Below are 16,585 nucleotides of genomic sequence, written 5' to 3' on the forward strand. Positions count from 1 at the left end.
AACTCTGACATTCTGGCAGTACTAAAGATTGGGAAGTTAAGGAAGAGCCACTGGAAAACAGAAGAGAGAGGGGGAAAAAACCCTTGTGGAGGTCCTTGGGGCATCCTAGGTGTACAGGCTGTTTCCTATAAGGACCTGTGCGTGAACCGAAGACTGAATTATAAACTGGCCTCGGTCAGTTCTTCACTGGCCGGATTCGGAGTCTGGAAAACCTGAGAATGAGGCTGAATCACCAACGGCGGACCAAAAGAATAATGGGAGTAGCAGAGATATTTTGTAAGCCTCCCAAGTGGCCAATTCAAACAAATGTAGGCCCGTGTAAGAACAGATGAAAATGTTGGCAAAATGCTCATCAGCTCAACAAGAAAAGCTGTTAATCAGTAGGGAGTAAAGCGGTCCACTTAGCAAGGAATCAGCAAGCTCTTATGTAGCATCTTTACACAACTCCACACGTGCGCTGCCCAAGCACGGCAGGAAGACTTTCCACAGAGTATCATCTGAGCCGTGGGTCTGGCAGACATAAACCAGCCATTTTGTTTATCCCTTAAAGAGCGACTATTACATTTACTGGAACGCTTGAGACACTGGGACAAAATTAAATACACTCACTTTTTCTGTATTTTCATAGTAATTTCTACCCATGATTCCTTTTGTCAACAAGAGGCGTGAATATATTTATATCTGAGTGTAGCTGGTGGCTGCCTCAACAGATCCCTCGGGAAGAAAAAGGCATGTTTCTCTTATAGTATAGCTTTAAAAATTTCTACTTTGAAGACACATCGTGCTTCACTATATACGTGCACACTCAAAAAACGACTCACGGGCTATATATATATATATATATATAAATAAACCAGCTAACCACAGACTGCACATGCATGCACAAATCCTCCACTCAAAGGATACAGGGGGGGAAATGTGACTCATCGGACATGAGAAATTTTAATTGGCTGCCAACAGCTGGATGTGTGTCTGCAGCCTATCTCACTGCCTGCACATTCGCCGCTTCTCACGTCCAGTTAATAAGCAGCACAAAAGGGCTGGCTTTACGGAGACGCGAGGCTGCCGGAAAAGCTGGACACCAGGTGTACAATCTTTTGAATTAACAATGTCTTGGCTACTTCCTCTCTAAACTGAAGAACACAACTTGTCCTGAAAATTTATTTATCAGAAGAGAACACCCGTTTCAAAAGGCTCCAACGAATCTTAACTGTTTATTTACTGAACTGAAAACGGTTCCATCTCACAGTGCCTCGGTCAATGAAATGATAAAAATGTATTTTAAGACATCCCTTGTGTAGTAGAGTTTATCTTTTAGAGTCATGTTTTGTTAGTGTGATTTACCCGTGGGGGTTTCTCAAATGTGTTGAGAAATGTGAATCTCGTAAGAAATAACAACTAAAAGCCTAGTTGCATATCATATACAGAACACACTGTTCTCCATGCTTTACTATTTAACGTATATCGTATATATTACTTTTTCAACTTACAACTCTACATAATTAGGGAGAGAAACCTCTAATGGGTAGCATATATGATAGCTACTCAGCCCAAATGATGTCCTTTATGGAGTGCAAATTATTGTGGGGGTATCTCTTTTTGTATTACTTTTGTGTAACTCACCTTTTCCAAAAAAGCTACGCAGACAATAGAGTTCTTATAGGAGTGCTGTCTAGTGTGTGGCTCAATCAGTTTTTTTATGCTTTTACTGAGAGGGTGCAGGGGAGGTCAGTCAAAGGCTTCCCACCTGGGTCACTGATGGCCAGCCAAGCTAAGTCAGGAGGAGACCGTTTCAAGTTACCTACCAAACCTACCAAGACAAGGCTGTCCACCTAAACTCACAGGCCGAACAAGGAGAGCGCTGATCAGAAATGCAGCCAAGAGGCCCATGGTGACATGGCTGCAGAGATCTACAGCTCAGGTGGGGGAATCTGTCCATAGGACAACTATTAGTTGTGCACTGCACAAAGTTGGCCTTTATGGAAGAGTGGCAAGAAGAAAGCCATTGTTAACAGAAAACCATAAGAAGTCCCGTTTGCAGTTTGCCACAAGCCATGTGGGGGGCACAGCAAACATGTGGAAGAAGGTGCTCTGGTCAGATGAGACCAAAATGTAACTTTTTGGCCAAAATGCAAAACGCTATGTGTGGCGGAAAAACTAACACTGCTCATCACTCTGAACACACCATCCCCACTGTCAAATATGGTGGTGGCAGCATCATGCTCTGGGGTGCTTCTCTTCAGCAGGGACAAGGAAGCTGGTCAGAGTTGATGGGAAGATGGATGGAGCCAAATACAGGGCAATCTTGGAAGAAAACCTCTTGGAGTCTGCAAAAGACGTGAGACTGGGGCGGAGGTTCACCTTCCAGCAGGACAACGACCCTAAACATAAAGCCAGGGCAACAATGGGATGGTTTAAACAAAACATATCCATGTGTTAGAATGGCCCAGTCAAAGTCCAGATCTAAATCCACTCGAGAATCTGTGGCACGATCTGAAAACTGCTGTTCACAAATGCTGTCCATCTAATCTGACTGAGCTGGAGCTGTTTTGCAAAGAAGAATGGGCAAAGATTTCAGTCTGTAGATGTGCAAAGCTAGAAGACACATACCCTAAAAGACTGGCAGCTGTAATTGCAGCAAAAGGTGGTTCTACAAAGTATTGACTCAGGGGGCTGAATAATTACGCACATCCCACTTTTCAGTTATTTATTTGTAAAAAATGTTTGGAATCATGTATAATTTTCATTCCACTTCTCACATGTACACAACTTTGTATTTGTCTTTCACGTGGAATTACAATAAAATTGATTCATGTTTGTGGCTGTAATGTGACAAAATGTGGAAAGGTTCAAGGGGGCCGAATACTTTTGCAAGCCACTGTATGTATAAAACCAAGCACCTATCCATGGAGTTTGCCTTTAAAAATAATAATGAAAGAATAGGATATTCTAAAATTGTCATTGAATTTGAGCATAGTGCTGTAACAGCAACAGCATAATGCTGTCAGTTGGTCAAATTTCTTTCCTCCAAGATATTTCACGATTGACTGCAAGTTATATTACTGCAAAGTGGAAGCATTTAGGAACCACAGCAGGGTTGTAGAGTGCACAAATGTCTTCGATGCTCTACCGACTCAATAACTACACAGTTTCAAACCTCCTCAGTATTAACATCAGCACAGAAACTGTGCACCAGCAGCTTCATAGGACATGTTTCCATGGCTAAGTAGCTACTGTAGGTGTCATATATAGGCCCACTACTTTTGTCCATATAGTGCATTTCTGGGATTTAAACTCACATAGACAAAACAGGTTTTTTTTTTTTTTTTTTTACAACTTTATTTATAGTTTTCCAACAAAACAGTCCAGAATTTCTTACAAAAGTTGCGAACCCTACCCCCCACCCCCATCCAGGTGGCATCCCCACAACCAGGAAGCACAATACACACAACACAAAAAAAAAAAAAAAAAAAAAAAAAAAAAAAAAAAAAAAAAAAAGGGGGAGAAACACTCAAACCAATCTGTGACAGTCATTATAGCACCAACAGCCGGACCCCGGCACATGAGAGAAGAAACAAAGAAGAAAAAGGGAATAAAGAAATCCCAACAGTCAAAGTACGGGCATTGAGGAGACTATGGACAGCAGTCCGAGAAGAGAGCAAGAGCATAAATTACCAACAAGTAAAGAACAATAAATCAGGCAAAAGACAGACTCTTGACATGAGTTATGAACCGTGACCAGGTTTTGTCATATTTACTCTCCAAGCCGCGCACGGTATACCTAATTTTTTCCAGAGCTAATCCCAACATCACCTCTCTAATCCAATGGACGTAGGAAGGAGGGTTCGACGCCTTCCAGCTCAGCAGTATCAGACGGCGGGCATGCAACGAGGCAAAGGCTATTGCGTTTTTGTGGAGGGGAGAGAGTCTCAGCTCTTCCCGAGGTACACCGAAGATAGCTATCAAAGAGTCAGGCCGCAGTGTTTCACCCGATATAGCTGACAGTGATTGAAAAATTGATGTCCAGAAACCATACAGGGAGGGACATGACCAAAACATGTGCCCCAAAGAAACAGGAGAGTAATCACATCTAGGACAATTCGGTGCAACATCAGGGTACAGTTTAGACAGTCTGTCATTAGAATAGTGGAGCCTGTGGACGACCTTAAATTGAATCAGGCCATGTCTAATACAGAGAGAAGACGTATGTATACGCTGTATGGCTTTCTTCCAGATGTCTTCTGACATGAGTTCTCCAACCTCCCCTTCCCACGCCGCCTTAGGTTTGTCCCATGTATGAGGGCAGCTTTCAAGAATCAATGCATAAATCTTCGATATTGCTCTTTTAGTGGGCTGACTCACATTAAGAACTAGATACAGTAGGTCCTTAGAGGGCAGAGACGGGTACCCTGGGAGAAATTTAGAGGCAAAACTCCGAGCCTGAAGGTATCTGAAGTAGTGAGACTTTGGTAAGTTATGGTCTTCACACAAATATTTAAATGAGACAAAGCCATCCTCAGTGAAGAGATCTTGAAAGAAAACCAGACCGTTTCTGTGCCAGACTGCAAATGAATGATCTATTTGAGATGGTGTAAAAAGATGGTTGAACATTATCGGAGAAAAGCTACAAGTATTTGTCAAGTTAAAATGTTTCCTGAATTGACCCCAGATCTTAATTGAATTTTGAACCACCAAATTGGAGTTCAGCCCAGATGCTTTGACATTCAGTGGGAGAGGGGCAGTTAAGATCGAAATCGGAGAGATTGGGAGTGTAGCTCTCAGTTCCATATCTGCCCAGACTGGACCCTCCCCATCCGCAAACATGGTTATCCAATATGTCAGCTTGACAATGTTAGCAGCCCAATAATAGAATAAGAAATTAGGTAAGCCCAAACCACCATCAGCTTTAGCTCTCTCCAGGCTCGCTCTCCTTATGCGTGCAGGTTTTTTGTTCCATATGAACAAAGAGACAAAGCGATCCAGCTGGGCAAAATAGGATTTGGGGAGAAAGATGGGGATCATTTGGAATAGATAAAGAAACCTGGGCATTACAGTCATCTTCACCACATTTATCCGTCCTGCCAGCGAAAGTGGAAGTTTTGACCACCTACCCAGATCAGATTTAGTACTGTCCAGAATAGACCTGTAGTTATACTGGAAAATAGTCTTAATCGAGCCAGCTATTTCCAGTCCCAAATATGTGAATTTGTCATTTTCAATTTTAAAAGGCAAATCGTCATAAGTGGTCTGTTTTGCCAGATTGTTCAATGGAAACAGTAAAGATTTTGATAAATTAACCTTATACCCCGATATGTTGCTGAACTCCCGCAGCCAGCGGAAAAGGTGGGGCATACTCCCAATTGGGTCTGATATCTGCAAAAGGAGATCATCAGCATAAAGCAGAGTTTTATGAGTTACCTCACCCCTGGATATACCTTTAATCCTCTCATCAGATCTGATAGCAATTGCCAGCGGTTCGATCGCAATGTCAAACAGGAAGGGTGACAGGCAACAGCCCTGCCTCGTCCCCCTGTAGAGCGAAAAATATTCCGAAATCAGACCATTTGTCCTGACTGCAGCCATAGGCGTTGAATATAGGACTTTAATCCATCTACAAAAAGTAGGTCCCATGCCAAATCTCTCCAGAACTGTGAAAAGGTAGGACCATTCGATTCTATCAAACGCCTTTTCAGCGTCAAGGCTCAGAATAACTTCCGGTTGTATTGTCGAATGGGGGGAGAATACCACATTAAACAGTCGTCTCACATTAAAAAATGACTGCCGTCCGGGAATGAAGCCCGTTTGGTCCTCATTAATAATGGTGGAAATAATAGGGTCCAACCGTAGTGCAAGAGTTTTGGTTAAAATCTTATAGTCACAGCACAAAAGACTTATTGGCCTGTATGAGCTACACTGTACAGGATCTTTATCTTTCTTTAGTAAGACTGAGATCGTGGCCTGGGTAAGCGTCTGCGGCAGATTGCCAGTAGCAAAAGATTCAGCATAAACTGATTCTAAAATAGGTGTGAGCTTCGAAGAGAATTCCTTGTAAAACTCCATGGGGAAACCGTCCGGACCTGGCGACCTTCCAGTCTGAGATAATTTAATAGCGTTCGTTATCTCTTCAATCGACAACGGCTGTTCCAAAGGCGACTGAGCGTCCGGAGAGAGCTTGGGAAGATCCAGCGAGTCAAGAAACGAGTAGATCTCGGATGAATTACTGCCCACCTCTGATTGATATAGGGTAGAGTAAAAATATTTGAACTGGTCATTAATGACTCGGGGGTCGTGAGATATCGAATCAGCACCTATTTCAATTCCCGAAATCACGCGCTCAGCTGACCGCTGTTTGAGCTGAAGTGCAAGGAGCCTCCCCGCTTTATCTCCATGCTCATAATATACCTGCCTGGATTTAAAAATATTTCTTTCGGCTCTCCATGTCATAAGCGTGTCAAATTCAGTTTGCAACAGTAATTTCTCCTTAAAAAGATCTGGCGTAGGTGAAAGAGCGTAACGCCTATCCATATCCGCAATCTTGTCAGCCAGTTCTTTAAGTTGTTTAGAGCGCTCCTTGTCTCTGTGTGCCACATAAGAAATAACTTGGCCCCTAATATAGGCTTTCATAGACTCCCACAAGACTCCCCTCGACACATCCTGGGTGTCATTAATTTCTAGAAAGAAGTCAATCTGATTGCTGAGAAACGTTTTAAAGCGTTCACATAAAAGTAATAGGGGGTCTAGCCGCCACGTTCGTTGGGGCGCTACATTACCTGGAAAAACCAGACCCATCTGCACAGGGCTATGATCTGACAACACTATACTGTGGTATTTGGTGCTGGAAATTAAGGGAAGTAGTTGGTTATCGACAATGAAGTAATCAATCCTGGAGTAACTATGATGTACAGGGGAAAAAAAGGAAAATTGCTTCGTAGATGGGTTTGTTGCACGCCAAGGGTCTGATAAGCCGTAAGAACGAAGTAGGGAATTAATAGCCACTGCTGCTGACGAGAGGGTGTTGCTCGACCTTACGCTTGATCGGTCCAGCTGGGGAGAAAGGACACAATTAAAGTCTCCACCTAGAATTAGTTTATAGGAGACAAGGTCTGGGAGAGTCGAAAAAAAATTAAGAAAGAACTGTGCGTTGTCCCAGTTAGGTCCATAAATATTAGCCAGTATTAGTGGTGTGTTAAACAGCTTGCCCACTACAACAACATATCTGCCATTAGGATCTGATATCACTTCAGAGTGTTCAAATGGAACCCCCTTCCTAATTAAGATTGCTGTTCCCCTGGCTTTGTAGTTAAAACGTGAATGATATATTTGTCCAATCCACTTACAACCTAATCTTTTTTGGGAGTTAGTATTTAAGTGTGTCTCCTGTAGAAACATCACATCAGGTTTGAGCGATTTCAAATGACTAAATACCTTGCTTCTTTTAACCAAATTATTCAGCCCTTTGACGTTCCAGCTAATGAATGAGACCGATTTCTGTCGATTATTCACATTATCCAGAGTCATAGTGCCACAATCGATAATAGACTGATCCTGCACGTTGGTTATATCTCAGTGTTTCAGTGCCTGTTTGAGCCACAACATAAACCACAGATAAACCCAAAGCAAAACTAACAAAAACAAACAGATAAACATAGATAAACCTCTCACCATCCTGGACCCCTGGGCTGGTCTTCCACAAACCTGAGACTGCCCTGAAAACACTCCTCTCTCTCCTAGGCATATAACACGTTTACACTAGCTTAAACTCTTACATGAACTCAGCAAAGACAGAACAAAGTATAATAGGACCCTTGACTCAGCATCATTATTGCCGCATGCATGTCGGCACCCATCCACTTACAGGCCGGTACGGCTCTGAACACTCACGGTTGGAAAATAATCCCACAAGAAAGGGGTAAAACCCAATAAAAATAATGACACTGGTGATAAGAAAAAGGGGATTAATTAGTCAGAATACAACAAAAAGCAAAATAAAAGCACTGTTGGGGTTATGGTGTCGGGCTGGAACTAAGACCAATGAGGATACCGAAGATATTCTGAAATAAAATATTCCCCAGGCCACATGACATCCACAGAAATCCCCAACATCTTATAGCTATACCTTGTCCAATCATAAAGGGCATCCAACCGTAGCGTGGCGACGTTCACCAGTCAATGCACAGCCTGTGCAGACTACCTCAATGGTAGCACGCAGCGTGTGATACTTGTTGTGGTCCGTGAATTAACTGTCACTCTCCCTCCGTCTCCCATGGGCGCAGATTGGTCTCGACGTAGTGCCTTGCCTTGATCGGGTCTTCGAAAGACATCTGTTCGCCAGCCGGGGTCGTGATTTTCAATGTAGCTGGATACAGGAGACCATATTTCACTCCCGTACACCGGCGAAGCAATCTTCTCACCTCGGTAAAGGCCGATCTCTTCTTTCTAACGGTGGCCGAGTAATCTGGGTAGATGTAGAAACGCTTCCCATTACGGGTAATGGGACCTGCCCCCATGGCCTTTCGAAGAACATCCACTTTCTCCTGAAAATAGTGGAACTTGACGATTATCGGTCTCGGGGCATCTCCATCCTTTGGCCTCGGCTGCAGGCTCCTATGCGCCCGATCGAGCGTCGGCGTATAGTCGAGGGCGAGCGCTTCCTTCAACAATTCAGCCACGGCTTTCTCCGGTCGAATATTTCCGAATCCCTCTTCCACTCCAATTAGTCTGCAGTTATCACGACGTTGCCGGGACTCCAAATCATCGGCCTTGTCTGCCAACCGGACGACTTGGGCAGATAGCGCATCAACTTTAGCTTCCAGTGCTACAACACGGTTAGCCTGGCCATTAGCTTCCTCCTCAAGATCATCAGTGCGGGTCGAGAGCGTGGCGTTTTCTTTCTGCATGTCTTCGATAGCCTTCGCAAACTCTGCGCGCACACTCAGGACCTCTGACCTTAAATCACCCGCCAAGTCGTCTATTTTCTTGTGTAGTTCACCTGCAGCTGCCATCACAGACGAGTCGATCTTGGCTAGCACATTCTGCTCCGTTTGCTTTATGGCAGCCATGATTGTGTCGAGATCCGGCCCGGCCCCCACCCCCGCGGCCGGATCCGCACCAGGCAAGTCCGAGGCATCAGGCCCCGGCTTCTGCTTGAGCGATTTAGGCATGTTGAACAGCTTTAGACTACAAAATACAACTGATTCGAAAGATTAGGCACTTGTGAGACGGGTTCGCGCCGGGATGTACTAGAAGGGGAGCGGGAAAATTACGCAAATGGTCAATCTAAGCAGAGCTCGCAAAAACACGTCTTCACATGTCGCTGCTCTCTCCCCTCCAGACAAAACAGGTTTTTAACCAATGTGACTTTCTTTAAAAAAAAAATTTGGAGTCAACAACAAATGGACTGATCAAAGATTCAGCATCAAAGAGCCATTTATAGATATTATACTTAAACTAGTTCTGCATGGGTGGGTTGCAGTGTGACGAAACTTAGATGGTTGTGTGGATTGCAGCTCTGCGGATTCTCAGGCATTTAAACTCCTGCCAGCCCAGAGCAGCTGCACAGCGCCCAGTTTTTAGGGCACCACTTGTGAGGGGTTACTGAGGACACTCAGGGAACTGTACTACTGCCTGCTGTCACTGCCACAACAGTGAAAGCTTTCAACTGTGGGGTGTGTTTCTTTTTGTGCATTTTATAACATAAATAAGCAACAAAGTGTATGAAACTTTGAAGATTTCTATCTATAGTGTCACTCTGCTTTGTAGTATTGTCTCAAGACTGCTGAAGTTAGTTGATTTTTCATAAAACATAGTTTTAAGAAAGCTGAAAATTTCATTATTCTGTATATAATGCTAATTATTTTCCACATAAGCTCTTTTACACATTTGCTTGGTGAGTAAAAAAAGTCACTGGTTTGCATCCAAATTCCCTCTGAGGTTGGTATCAGGAAATCTGCCAAATCAAACATGCAGAACTACCAGCTGTGGTGACCCCTTGTGGTAAAGCAGATGCTGAAAGTAACTTTAGCTTAATTTTAATGCTAAAGATACTTTGCCTTTAAAAGTTGATTGAAAGCTAAAGGCTTTAAAATAAAGCTAAGTAATCTTTTGTAATATCAAAAGATCATTTGTTCCGTTAGCGCACTAATGAGTCGGCTAATTGTTTCAGCTCTAGCCAGTCCAATGAAATGTAAAGCATTTTAAATATATGCACAAAAGGCAGACAAACACAGCTTTAATTTAAATGCTAAAATCTATCTGTTAACACGTCTCCCATTCCAAATGAAAATAATGGCAGACATGTCTACCTCTGGATAACCAAAGGTCATCTCAGCATTGTGCCTTTGGCTCCTTTTATGCTTGAAATGAACAAGCCGTAGCATTTGGATGTCTCCGCAGCGTTGCATCTGCCACCTTTTATTTGTGATGGCAGGTGTTGCGTAAGCTACTTCCATTTGTTTTAGTTGTGAATAATGTACATCTGGCTATTTGCTTGCTTGTTTCTGATTAATTAAAAGATAAAATAAAAGCCGTTAATGCGTATTCCTGTGCATTAGTCTGGGTGATAATAATCGTGATTTGCACTGAAATTAATTCTGTGCCTTCGCTGAAATTTGATAATAGCCTGATTAAAAGGCTGTTTCACTGCTCATCCAGCAGAAGAGGCTTGAAAAAGAGACTTGTATCCCTAGAGTGATTAGTTTAATGCAACAGTGACTTTACTGCCAAATATGAAAGAAGGAACAGGCCCTGTGTGTGTGTGTGTGTGTGTGTGTGTGTGTGTGTGTGTGTGTGTGTGTGTGTGTGTGTTTGGGGAAATTGGTTTATGGGTTTGACAGATGTTTAAGGAATATTGGGTTGGAGGAAATGACAAGCAGAGATGTTGTTGACAAGCTCGAGGTGGCAGGCTTGGCATCAGGCCTGTTAAGCAGCACATAAACACACTATTCAATTTCATGGCAGTTGTTTTAATGGGGCACAAATTACAACAACAAAAAAAAAGGAAAAAAAGAAAAATGAAAGAAAGATTGCATGGACTTGAGAAGCCCCCTTGAACAAACTGTAACTGACTGCGGCTCACTCCGAGTATTTCCGTGCCAACACAATGCTGCAGTCTCTGCCATCAGTTCAAATTGACTCCCTATTAAATTACTACCCTCCTACCACAGTTTCTTCCTGCCTTTTAAATGCTGGTTATAAGATATGCTTGGCAGCAGGCGCAGCCTGGTGCTTGCTGATGAAGGTGTATCTTTCAGCAGAGGAGCATGAAACTTGGATAATAAACATGCGAAATTAAACAGCTGGTGACAAACAAAGATGGTTTGTGATGTATTCAAGGACCATTGCAAAAGGCAGCAATCCGAGTGTCAAGAGGATGCATGATTATGAGTCGTGTCTCACTGCAAGGCTCCTTAAGGTTTGACTTGACAGACATGCCTTTTTGTCTCTTCATAACATCAGACCCTCCCCAGCTGGTCTCCTGGTGGTTTAGTCTACAGGCGCTTTGCCCTTGGTGAGCAGGAAAGAATCTTTCTAGGCCACAATTCTCCAAACTGTCTTGTGTCATGCTCCTTCCTGTATTTAAAAGTAAATAAGGATGGAATACCCACTGGAAAGAAAGCTCCCTTCTCAAAGCCCGCCCAAATTAAATATTTTATTTTAGTGAGTGCCATAGCCTGTGTAAGGCTGAGGCAACATAAACTAGCAGTCGCGTCTTTCCAGCGGTAGAAGGGATCCTGTTTATCAGGAACCAAAGAGAACCACACTGCCCAGATGAACGTTGCCCAACTTTGTACCACAATAAACAAAGATCCAGTAGGAAGACGGTTCCTCTGACCAGCAGTATTTATGGCAAATGACCATCTAAATGAATAACAGATGTCAAAGTATTCAGCTTGAAACTCAAACGATATGATTCTTCAAATCTGATTATTTCCTGTTATTCAACAACTTTAATCATTACAGCTTTCATTTAACTGGCATTCTTTGTGCAGGACTGTGGACTGTGTTTTACATAATTGCTCCACTATTATATATAATGCATTTATTCACTTACTTACAAAAAACAAGTGGCACCAAAATAAATGTTTGTGGTACTTTTTTTCAGTTTGCTCTGTTTGTGCTGTGTGCATGCATCTCTGTTACCTTGCAAACGGTTTCGATATCCCAGGGTAGGATGGTCTGTAGATCAATGACCTCGCAGGATACTCCCAGTTTTTCTTGAGCCATGGACGCCACCTCCTTCAGCACATGAATCTAAACAGGAAATGAAAAAGACTTTTCAGTCTGCCTTAAATTTGGTAACACTAAGTCTTACACTTAAAATAATGTGACAATAAAAAGGCATATTTTTATATTATCTCCAGATGCTGAAAACACTGTTGGTTTCTGAATGGAAAAACAAAAGCTTGTTCCTTTCCCACCACAATTCGGAATGTTTAGGAACTTGTTTACCGCTCTTTTGACCCATCCCAACTAAAAGCCAGCGCTTGACTAATAGTTTGTAACTTAACATTCATATTCACATCTTTGTAAGTGCTACTATGCTGGTTTACAGGTAGTAAAAATGCAATTTCATAATAATGACAATAATTTAAGAATTGCCTTTTATTTTACTTTCAGCTAAACCAATATTGCACCCGATTCAGAACAGACTAACAAAAAGAAAGCTGAATGTGAAAAGTCACAAGAAAAAGAAAAATAGGCGTAGAAATCGTCCTGCCTCATCAATTCATCACTGTAGTGTCTGGGTTCACTGAGTCTGTGTTTACTGGCAGCCATTTTTTCCCCCGATTGCTTCCAAACAAGAATTGCTGTGATAAATCTGAATGATCGCAACTACAATAGTTGTCAGCAGATGTGCCAGTTTGAAAAAATAAAAACAAAAACACAACTTCAAACTTATAAACAAGCATAATACTCAATAATGCAATTCTAAAGAATAAAAAGTTACATTGTTTGCTTATTATCATTTAAATAAGCGAGACGGATGAATGAGGGTGGTAAAGGATGCTGTTTAGAGAAAGGAGAATCATGTTTTCCTCTACTTTACTAGATCCTCTTTCCTCCCTATCCACCCTTCAGTATTAATAGTTAGACAGTTTCCTTCAGCACTGTCCGACCCTCCCCCTGCCACGCTTGAAAGTACATGATGCCCTGGATAAGCCTGTTAAAGTGGCTGGGTACAATCGAAGTCAGGGATGACTCCTGTTGAGTTACAGGCATCTTTATATCAAGCTGAGGAACATAAAATCTCACATGTGAAAAGAAAAAGGCCACAATGGAAAGTGTGCAGCAGACATGTAGTGTTAATAGAGAATCATCGACAGCCTTGATGTCATGGAGAAGTCTGGGCAGATATGGTCTCTCAGGCTGCCTGCTGAGAGACCTTGCTGGGACACAAAGGGGGGCTAGGGAGAGACTTAGAGTTAATCCACTGCTACCCTCCCCGGGTTTAAATGTCATTTAGTAAAAATGAAACTTGGACCCTCCTATATTCCTGTGGCCATGGAAAATGAGTCAAAGATAGACTATAACATTGAAACTGCTCGGGTAACCTGCTGAGAGTGTGTCAATGATGAGTGTGATTGCCTACCTGCGTTCCCCAGGCAACCAGAGTGACATCACTTCCTTCCTGTAGGACCTCAGCCTGTGAGAGTGGGATGGTGTAAGGGTCCTCGGGAACCTGCTCCACTGAGAAAAAAACAAAACATACACATTCAAAACCTCTACAAAATGTAAAATGAGCAACAACAAAAAAAAAACATTAATTCATCATTTCACTATGAAGTCTGAGATTTTTAGCTAAAATACTCCAACTCGAACTAAGCGTGCCTCTAAATGACAGACCAGATGACAAACTGATCAAATAACAGACCTTCAAAAACAAAACAAAAAAAAGATCCCTGCTCTTGAACATTTTATCTGGCTCACTTCAAATGCTTCTTTAGGCTTTTTCCAGAACCTCATCTCTCACCACAGCCAGTGTGCTTTTATCAGCACAATCTAATGCATGAGCTAATGAGATCCTCTGCCAGCTATGGGCTTGTAACTCTGATTAATCTTGACAACAACACATTGGGATGGGGTATCAATCAGAAAAGGGGCCACAAACGGAATATCAGCCCAAAAGAGGGAGCCTCGCAGCCAGGCCCTCTTTGAACTCAAGTCCAAGACAAAGTGCATGTAAGTATATGGTTTGAATAAAAGCTATTAAAGTCGTGGAAAACATTAGCACAGTCATGGAATTTATTATAACGCAAAAACTTATCATAAACTCAGAACTGCCATCACTTTCAAACAAGCGGCTTATTAGCAGTATTTATACTGCACAGATGCAAACATTGAACCTCTAAATGTAGCATTTACTGTCTTTGAATCTCATTCACCATCTTGGTTTTGGCTCCAAAGTTTGCACAGCGTACAGGATCTTAAAGTGTGAGTGGATCTTGGAGAACGTGAACTACTAAAAAGCGTTCCTCAAAGGCAACACAAAAAGTTAAAATTGCAATTAGGCGGAGTAATTGTGCTCTAAGGAGATGCTGAGTTTGAGACCTTTCTGGAAACCTTGAACGGCTTCCATGATCCTTTAGAGCCTACGAGTTGTTAAAGGAAAGAAAGGCTGCCCATCCCAACGACTTTGATGAATTATGTGCGACTCTCCTGTTTAGGCTTCCAGACGAGACAGAAAATTGGCCAATTGAGTGGAAAAATAGCCTTTTTCAGAAAGTTAAACCTGAATTATGAAAACTGGGTTACGGTTTAACAAGTGGAATCTTAGGTCCTTGCAAACCAGTATAACCTCAATGGGGCAAATGAGTGGTTTTTGTCCTATTGGAAGCAAAAAATTAGAGGCCCCAGCAATCAAAAAACATGACTTCATAATCGAGCAGAGATCATTAGAGGCATGTTGCACGAGAAGCTGGTTTGCTCTGCTCCTGTAGGAAATGAAAATAACCCTGCACATGCTACAGCTAAAATACCCCTCAGTGTGAAGCCGACAATGGATTTGTCACAATGTAACATGAGGCGGTTTGATGTGTCAGTCACAACGGCGGCCTTACTAGGTCACTCCCAGTGCAACACCCCAGAGTTTTTCCTGCATGTTTAACCCTAACTCTGGGATGCAATAACCAGGCATCTCGATGTGAATGTAAAAAAAAAGGTCTGATTTGCTATGTGCAGCTTGATACACTGTCTACACTAGGGCTGCCACGATTTGTCGACTAGTCACGATTACGTCGACTATCAAAATCGTCGACGACTGATTTAATAGTCGACGTGTCGTTTGAAGCTTTGTAAGATCGCAAAAGACGCAGGAATAATAGCAGGATTTAAGAGTGTAATAACGGACTGAAACAGAAGATGGCAGCACAGCATGTACAAGGATGCCAGATGCCGTTAAACCCCGAAGAAGAAGAAGCAGCTGTGTCCCAGAATTCATAGCGCGGCCCAGCTTAGTTTCCAACAATGGCGGTAGCTAGTTAGTTTTAATATTACTCTTATTATTCTTTCTGGGTCACAAAATAAACGTTTAACATATTTTCAGGCGAGAATGTAGCTGTGTAAACCTCAAATATCGGCTCAGTTTATCAGGACACCACATATTTTCAAAAGCGCTCCGACGTTTTCGGAGACGTCTGTTACCCACTAGCTCGATAGCTAGCCGGGGGCTAGGTCACTAGCGCCGTGAGAACACCGGACTCCCGGCAAATTGTTTTCAAACCCACCGCCGTCTTTCGCGACTCAGGTTAAATATATATGAGTCACTTAGATAAATTAAAAATGTTGTTGTTTGGCTTTTTTTTTTTTTTTTGTATTTTATTTGTTCCTGAGTAAATCGGTTTGGCTGAGATTAAAGTTATAGTTTTTACACAGCTGAATAAACGTCAAGCAGACAGCTGATTATCAGAAGTGTGAGATGCTGGAGAATATACTCCGGTGTCCTGTTATATTTTAGATAGCAAGGAGTTTATTAAACTTTACCGAAACAATCTGCAAATTTCATTAAAATTGAATAAACTATCATCTTGTCTTTATTTTTAGTTAGCACCTTAAAAGCTTAAAGCTGTAAGCTAATGATAGTTATATAAGAGCAGATGCTGCTGGTGCAATAAGCTGTAGTTTTACGTCCAGTGGATGATGATCTGATTAGTCGACTAATCGCATAAATAATCGGTGACTAGTCGACTATCAAAATAATCGTTTGTGGCAGCCCTAGTCTACACTCCTGCACGATGAATTCCAAATACCCACATGCACTATGGCTTCATGTGTAATGGCCTAGGCATGTCTGAAAACAGCTGTAAATAATATTAAAGTAAAGGCCACTTTACTTTAAGATCACTTTGACAGCAGCAATGTCCTGCATTCAGGACAGAGAAGGGGTAGAAAACTATTAGCTAAAACTATGGTGCATGCAATGATGGTAGGGCTGGGCGATATGACCCAAAATTCATATCTCGATATTTTTTAGCTGGATGGCGATATAAGATATATATCTCGATATTTTTTTAAAGCCATAAAGTAAGAACAAAAAGAGAGTTCTTAGTCAAATCTGTGTCCCAGATGTCACACAGGCACTTCTATTAAC

The 16,585-nt window shown here is 42.2% G+C and overlaps 2 protein-coding genes across 2 annotated transcripts in view; both read right to left on the reverse strand.

The window, feature by feature from the left end:
* The window catches only part of bckdhb (branched chain keto acid dehydrogenase E1 subunit beta), an 82,634-nt gene that overhangs the window by 49,761 nt on the left and 16,288 nt on the right, over nt 1-16,585 (reverse strand). The window contains exons 7-8 of the mRNA XM_086310574.1: nt 13,589-13,686; nt 12,139-12,249 (exon numbers count right to left, since the gene is read on the reverse strand). Of these exons, the coding sequence (XP_086166700.1) occupies nt 12,139-12,249; nt 13,589-13,686 (209 nt within the window). The remainder of the gene's footprint in view (nt 1-12,138; nt 12,250-13,588; nt 13,687-16,585) is intronic.
* On the reverse strand, nt 6,888-9,318 carry LOC147318563 (uncharacterized). The gene has a single exon (XM_086309872.1). It carries the CDS (start codon nt 9,159-9,161, stop codon nt 8,244-8,246), a length of 918 nt encoding a protein of 305 aa, XP_086165998.1. The 5' UTR covers nt 9,162-9,318; the 3' UTR covers nt 6,888-8,243.

This window comes from Aulonocara sp. 'chitande type north' Nkhata Bay, linkage group LG11 (genome assembly GCF_057382095.1).
Source record: "Aulonocara sp. 'chitande type north' Nkhata Bay isolate Kocher_YH1m ecotype deep benthic linkage group LG11, A_spYH_male_GT1.1, whole genome shotgun sequence".
Lineage (NCBI taxonomy): Eukaryota > Metazoa > Chordata > Actinopteri > Cichliformes > Cichlidae > Aulonocara > Aulonocara sp. 'chitande type north' Nkhata Bay.

Bases quoted from the DNA above. Each gene is read 5' to 3' on its own strand.
- LOC147318563 (XM_086309872.1), bottom strand. From the start codon at position 9,161: ATGCCTAAATCGCTCAAGCAGAAGCCGGGGCCTGATGCCTCGGACTTG.